We start from the raw sequence: 8,024 nt of genomic DNA on the forward strand, positions 1-8,024 counted from the left end.
AGCTACAACATCACCGGCTCATTCACCTGCATGTCCACCAATGTTATATATGCCATCATATGCCAGCAATGCCCCTCTGCTATGTACATTGGCCAAACTGGACAGTCACTACGCAAGAGGATAAATGGACACAAGTCAGATATCGGGAATGGCAATATACAAAAACCTGTAGGAGAACACTTCAACTTCCCTGGCCACACAATAGCAGATGTAAAGGTAGCCATATTACAGCAAAAAAACTTCAGGACCAGACTCCAAACAGAAACTGCTGAGCTCCAGTTCATTTGCAAATTTGACACCATCAGATCAGGATTAAACAAAGACTGTGAATGGCTATCCAACTACAGAAGCAGTTTCTCCTCCCTTGGTGTTCACACCTCAACTGCTAGCAGAGCACCTCACCCTCCCTGATTGAACTAACCTCGTTATCTCCATACTGATTTATACCTGCCTCTGGAGATTTCCATTACTTGCATCTGAAGAAGTGAGGTTCTTACCCACGAAAGCTTATGCTCCCAATACTTCTGTTAGTCTTAAGGTGCCACAGGACCCTCTGTTGCTTTTTACAGATTCAGACTAACACGGCTACCCCTCTGATACTTCTGTAGTGGGGGGACCAAAATTGGACGCAGTACTCCAGGTGTAGTCTCACCAGTGCCAAATAGAGGGGAATAATCACTTCCCTCGATCTGCTGGCAATGCTCCTACTAATACAGCCCAATATGCCGTTGGCCTTCTTGGCAGCAAGGGCACACTGCTGACTCATATCCAGCTTCTCATCCACTGTAATCTCCAGGTCCTTTTCTGCAGAACTGCCGCTTAGCCAGTCGGTCCCCAGCCTGTAGCGGTGCATGGGATTCTTCCTTCCTAAGTGCAGGACTCTGCACTTGTCCTTGTTGAACCTCATCAGATTTTTTTTGGCCCAATCCTCCAATTTGACTAGGTCACTCTGTATCCTATCCCTACCCTCCAGTGTATCTACCTCTCCCCCCAGTTAAGTGTCATCTGTGAACTTGCTGAGGGTGAAATTAATCCCATCATCCAGATCATTAATAAAGATGTTGAACAAAACTGACCCCTGGAGCACTCCAATTGATACCCGCTGCCAACTAGTCATTGAGCTGTTGATCACTACCTGTTGAGCCTGACAATCTAGCCAGCCAGGTGTATAGTTGGTTGAAAAAATGTACTTACAGTAGCTATCAATGGTTTGCTATCAAACCAGGAGGACATATCTAGTGGAGTCCCTCAGGAGTATGTCTTGCATCTAGAACTAGTCAATATTTTAATTAATGGCTTGAATATTGGAGTTAAGAATATGCTTATAATATTTGCGGATGACACGAAGCTGCCAGAGTCGGGGTGGGTGGGCCTGCAGGCATTTTGGAGGACAGGATTAGAACTCAAAATGATCTTGTGAAATTGGAGAATTGGTCTGAATTCAACAAAATGAAATTCATTGAAGATAAGTGCAGAGTACTACACTTCGGAAGAAAAAAAGCAAATGCACAACTACAACATGGAGAATAACTGGCTAGGCCATAGTACAGCAGAAAAGGATCTGGGGTTTTTATATCATAAATTGAACATGCACCAGCAATGTGGTGCAGTGGCAAAAAATAAATTAAAAAAATGCTAGTATTCTAGGGTATATTACCAGCAGTGTCATATGTAAGACGTGGGAATAATTGTTCTGCTCTACTTAGCCCTGGTGAGCCTCAGCTGGAGTATTGTGTCCATTTTTAAGCATCACACCTTGAGAAAGATATAGACAAATCTAGAATAAGGAGATAAAAAAAATAATAAAAGGTTTAGAAAACCTAACCTATGAGGAAAGGTTACAAAACCTGGCTATGTTTAGTCTTGAGAAAAGAAGACTGAAGGGGAACCTATTGAGGACTGTTAGAAAGAGGTTGATTAATTGTTCTCCATATCCACTGAAAATAGGACAAGAAGTAGTCAGCTTAATTTGTAGCAGGGAAGATTTAGGTTAGGTATTAGGAAAAATGTTCTAACTATAAGGATAGTTAATCATAGAATATCAGGGTTGGAAGGGACCTCAGGAGGTCATCTAGTCCAACCCCCTGCTCAAAGCAGGATCAATTCCCAACTAAATCATCCCAGCCAGGGCTTTGTCAAGCTGGGCCTTAAAAACCTCCAAGGAAGGAGATTCCTCCACCTCCCTAGGTAACGCATTCCAGTGCTTCACCACCCTCCTAGTGAAATAGTGTTTCCTAATATCCAACCTAGACCTCCCCCACTGCAACTTGAGACCATTGCTCCTTGTTCTGTCATCTGCCATCACTGAGAACAGCCGAGCTCCATCCTCTTTGGAACCCCCCTTCAGGTAGTTGAAAGCAGCTATCAAATCCCCCCTCATTCTTCTCTTCTGGAGACTAAACAATGCCATTGAATTGGTCTAAGCTTTCAAGGGATGTTGTGGAATCCCCGTCATTGTCCAACCTGTTCTGAAAAACCTCCAAACACCCACCAGTGATGGTCTAGGTATACTTCGTTCTGCCTCAGCATATGACCTTTCAAGGTCTCTTCCAGCCCTACATTTCTGTGATTGTGATCTTCAGAGAATTTTGCTCTAACAAATCTCTCTTGATCATTTGCAAATGATGATTTTTCAGAGACTTATAACGTGCCAAATTTGGGCAACTTTTCACAAGGACAACAAAAGTTGAATATTCCTGACCCCTAAGCAATACCCCTACCTGCTCCAAAGCATGTACTCACTACACTTTCTCAATGAAACCGCTGTGTGCATTTTAACACTTGCAAAACAACTTTTTTCCCTTAATCTTATTCTTTAAGCAGGGGTTCTCTCAACAAATTTTTTGGTGGCCTCAGAATGCAGCCACCGACTCTTGCTGGTGGCCGCTTTGACAATTTTTCTTAAAATACTTAATTAACTTTAGGAAAAACAAATAAATATGCACAGATACATGTCCAAATCATAGTACTTTATTTATGTAGGGTTTTCTTTTTTAGACTCAATAATAATAATAATAATAATAATGTACAGTTTTCTCTTCTTTACTGGACCTAAACAGAATAGAAATGCAAATAAGGTGCTTTGCAAGTTCGTCTTTTTTGTTGTTTCTTTTGCTTTTTTGGTTGCGGGCTTTTTTGGCCTTGCTAGCTAGTAAGTCATATTCTGTGAAAAGTGATATTTGTATGTTTGTTAATATCACTTTTCACAGCAGCAGACTTGTTAGCTAGCTGGGAGGCAGTGAAAAGTGATATTAACAAACACACAAATATCACTTTTCACAGCAGACTTACTCAGCCCTGGCAAGCCAGGGCACAAATTAAGCCTTGGATGGGAAGGTAGATAGGGAGGCAGGGGAGGCCAGGGGTGATAGGGTAGGTGGGTGAGGGGCTGGGGGCAGCAGTGGGGACCAGGGGCTGATAAAGGGGAGGAGGGGTGAGCCAAAGCCCAGCAGCCGGGGGTCGAAGCTCGCTGCGATGCGGCCAAAGAACCAGCGCCCAGTGCTCCACAGTCAGAGCCCGCAGCCAAAGCTTGCTGCTTCAGGAAGCCGGAAGCCTGAGTGAGCCCCAATGCCCCGAGGAAGGTGGAGGACTCGCATCGGCTGTCTGCTCCTCCAGCATTTGTGGCTCAAGAGGGGGACAGGGTCCAACCCCTCCGTGTGGCCCCAGGGGAGGGGCCTCTGTCTCCCCCCCCCCCCCCAAATCACCACCCAGGAGGCTATCGCCGCAAGAAAGCATGTGGCCACGGTGGCCGCATTTGAGAAATGTTGCTAGAGCAGCTGGACCATTTTAGCTGAAACTTAAAAGATCAGCTTGAAGCAGACAATCAAACAATTGTCTGCTTCAAGACAATTGTTTGCCTCAAACAATCTGGCAAAGTTATAAGCAACTGGAAATAGTCTTATAATAGAAAGTTAGACAACTTTAACTATAAGCGGAGCTGTTAGTTCTCAATACCAGAAATGTTGTAATTCTATTTCATGCTGTTTCAAATATTTCCTTTATTATGTTCTATTTGTGGACTTGAATATTTTCAACACGTTCTAATAGTTTTTCCACACATTTGTTCCTGTTGATGAAGTCAAAGCTTTAAGGTATTTTCATGAAAATCAATCTGCCCCTTGATACTGCATTCCTTCCACGTCCAAATCTCCCACAGCAGAGAGAGGGAGTTCTAGCTGGTGCAGAGAGTGCAGTATTTAAACTTTCATATTATGTTCTTATTCTACTATCCACAAGAATTGGCTAGTCTATTCACTAATTTTTAACTTTTTTATGTAACAGGTCAGTTCCCCAATCTTTGTGCCAATGAAAACTCATGAATTGCTTCATCGAATGAGTGGGAAAGGATTAGCAGCTCATTATCACTTCTCAAGGCAGCCGTGCATTTATGGAAATCAAATGGTATCCGTACAAGTGACATTAACGAACACCACAGACCAGAAATTAGAGAATATTCACGTAGGGGAGAGAAAGCTACCTGCAGGCATGAAGATGCATGTGTTTAACCCAATAGGTAATCAAATCATCTTTTTAAAACTAACTATGCAAAATCCTATTGTTTTGTTTAGTTAAAAACATGAAATGGAAAATACCAAATGTATTTTTTTTAAGTTATTTTTTTATTTTAGAGATTGACAGAATAAAAAAAATAAGCATTACGTGGCAAGGGTGTGTGTGGTTTAATAAGGTGTCTGTTAAAAGGGAGCATTTCCAGTACAGTTAGAATGAATCAAACCATATAGTCATACTGCCTCTGGTTGTAATTTCTTCAGATCCTTTCATGTGAACATAAGAACGGCCGTTCTGGATCAAACAAAGGTCCATCTAGCCCAGTATCCTGTCTTCCCTTTTTCCAACTGACCTCTTAGCTGTTTGGTCACTAAACTGACTAAGCAGCAATCTTAGGACAATGCCAACTGGAGGTTTGTGCCAGCAAGTTATGTTCACATCCAAGGAATAAACATGGCACTTAGCCACTTTTTACTTATTTCAGAGCAAACTTTCCATGCTACTGTCAACAAAACATATGGTCAAGTATTTTGTATGGATAACATTTGATTCAGTTTGTATTTTAATAATGATACGTCTCTATGGTTTTTATAACTAAACATCTACTTCAAGACAATGACAAAATCTAAACTTGGTACTAAGTTGAACTGAATGGTGTCTACCCATCTGGATATATAAATAAGCTCTTAGCCTGAACTATCCTGTCTAAATGGAGAGGTAGTAGCCTTTCTAGAGAGAAGTTTGTAACTCATATTTTATCATAAACCCAATTTTTTCCTTCTTTCCTAAAATCCACGATGGAATATCATCCTCAAAATTCAGACAAAAAGACTAGTAGAATTTTTACCAGATTTGAAGTTAATCAAGAGGTTCCATAATTGTAACACATTTAAAATTGGACATGTTCACTGGAGCATTTGCCACTTTTTTCCCCAGACAAAAAAAAAGTCTGAGACAGATAAGTTTATTTGTGGTATCCACATCATGCACACTCCTTCATAACCTCAAGCAGAAAACAATTCTATTAACAGAATAAAATTTATGTAATTATTTCCTTCTACGTTGTTGCTTGTCTGATTTGCTTGTACTCAAGTTTTCTACATTCTTCCTCAATTTCTTCTGGATCTGAAGTTTTTATACCCACCTGTGTCTTATCCTTTTCAGTACATTTTGTATTTTTTGTGTTTCTCATGGGTGTTGTCTACTTTAAGAAAATTAAGTCCCATAATTCTACCAGGAGAGCACAGTGGAAGTGTCTGTGTAGTCAGGCATTCTTATCAGTTTTCCAAACTTACTCTAGCCTCTGCAGTTGCAGCTCTGCCAGTAATAGTAACAGTGGCAAATGGGGAATGGAGTATTTTTCTTTCTTGATGCCACACAGATCCTTACACAGACTTGACTTTCTTGTAGCACTTTCTGTTTTCCCTCCATTACTCTGCATTATTTGAAACCCTCCTCCTCCGGGTTTTCTGCATTCTTCCACAATTTGCTTTACTGCCGTTAGACTTCTTTATATTTCCCCCCATCATTAAACAGCTGACTCCTTCTGATTTCCTAAATATGTAGAACACAGTAGCACAAAAATTTTCTCTGTCCAGACATTTTTAATTTGACATTCCTTTCTGTAATGGCATCTGTTCAGTTACCTTCCTGTGTGTTGTCTCTCTTGTACTGTTCTCTAGTTGAAGTTCTCCTCAACAACCACTTTTTGTATATGTTCCTTTGGTATCAAAGAAGGACCCAGCACCTCACCTAATCCTTCAATCTGCAAGTCCTATCCTAAGTCCTTCAGTCTGCAATAGTGTAGGGTTAGAATGGTGATCTGGCTCTGAAAAGGTTCAAGAAACAAACAGTGAACTTACTCTTGATGTCTTCATTTAGGAAGTGCTGCATTCTGCACTGCTTGTAAAATGAAGGCGTATCCTCCATTTTAGGTCCATAATCTTCCCAGCCTCCTATGTAACTAGTGCAAACAAAATTTGGAGAGAAGTAGGCCACATTTGACTAGAATTTTTTAAACTTGATTTTCCCCATCACTGTATAGTAATGTGCATTTTACTAGTGCTCTTGTGCTGTCTTGCTCTTCAGTTTTCAGATTGAATGAATAAGTGGTGTCATGCTGAATTTTTTTTATGGAGATATACCTATCTCATAGAGCTGGAAGGGACCCTGAAAGGTCATCGAGTCCAGCCCCCTACCTTCACTAGCAGAACCAAATACTTATTTTGCCCCAGATCCCTAAGTGGCCCCCTCAAGGATTGAACTCACAACCCTGGGTTTAGCAGGCCAATGCTCAAACCACTGAGCTATCCCTCAGAATCTCTCAAAGTTTAAAGAAGCTGTAAACATTTGTTGTTTTACATGTTATCAAATTTTTGTATTTAGATTGGCTGATCTGATTTTTTTTCTTTTTTCTTTTTTTGCATGCTTAATTTACATGTTCTATTCTAGAATTTCTTGAGCCTGAGGAATCCATTACTGTCTCGATGGGTATTGACTTTTGTGATTCTACTCAAACTGCCAGTTTCCAGTTGTGGTAAGTTTGTTTTTGTTTTGTTTTAACATTTGATAGTTCTGAATGGAAATTGAGGGGAGAAATCTTATAGTCTTTGTCTGTTTTACACAACTTCTTCCATAACTAGATTAAAAACATATTTGAATTTGCTCTGATTATATTTTGAACTAGTTTGAAGCCTAACTAGAATTTTTATGGGCAAAGTGCGTATTGTATTTTCTGTATTTGTTTCAGAATTGGGCAAAATAGCTCATCATAAAATGGACATTCAAGATGTATATAGAGAGAGAAATGAGGCATAGTTACCTTGTAAACTTTACTATTCTACTATTTTTCCTATCACGATATTGCCAAATGATTTTTGAAAGTTTGTGATACTTGATGAGAATTAACTTATGAACATATATTAAAGTCAAACTGCACTTTCAAATCTGGGTTACCTAAACAAATCCGTTTCTTCTGTTAGGTACCTGACCTGTTTGTGGTACTGTTCTTTTCACGAGTTTACTTTGGTAACTGAGGTTGCAGATGGATCCTACCATTTGATGTAACTGAATTTTCAGAAACATTTTAATATGTAATTTACTAACATAAAATCAAGAAACAAAATAAAACCAAAGAAAAGTATCAGAGCCAAAAGTTGAGTGCCTCATATATATGCAGCAACAATCATCTTTGAGGGACTCCTGCTCTATTTGCAGAACAGTCAGCCTAATGCTCAGCAGCCAATCTTTATATAGTAGTAAAATTTTTATATTATATATATATATATATATATATATATATATATATATATAATATATAAATTTTACTACTATAAAAAGATTGGCTGCTGAGCATTAGGCTGACTGTTCTGCAAATAGAGCAGGAGTCCCTCAAAGATGAGTGTGTATGTATATTTATATAATAGTTTCTTGAGCTTTCCTAGCCTTTCCTTTGCCTGGATACTGCCTTTTTACTTAATCAGCTGAAAGCATTTGCCTACCTATAGCATTAGCAT

General features: G+C 39.7%; 1 protein-coding gene across 2 annotated transcripts in view; it reads left to right on the top strand.

The window, feature by feature from the left end:
* Positions 1 to 8,024, top strand: part of AP3B1 (adaptor related protein complex 3 subunit beta 1) — a 276,090-nt gene that overhangs the window by 240,896 nt on the left and 27,170 nt on the right. For both annotated transcript variants that reach the window (XM_065406916.1, XM_065406915.1), the window contains 2 exons: positions 4,282 to 4,513; positions 6,961 to 7,045. In XM_065406916.1, the coding sequence (XP_065262988.1) occupies positions 4,282 to 4,513; positions 6,961 to 7,045 (317 nt within the window). The remainder of the gene's footprint in view (positions 1 to 4,281; positions 4,514 to 6,960; positions 7,046 to 8,024) is intronic.

This window comes from Emys orbicularis, chromosome 6 (genome assembly GCF_028017835.1).
Source record: "Emys orbicularis isolate rEmyOrb1 chromosome 6, rEmyOrb1.hap1, whole genome shotgun sequence".
NCBI lineage: Eukaryota > Metazoa > Chordata > Testudines > Emydidae > Emys > Emys orbicularis.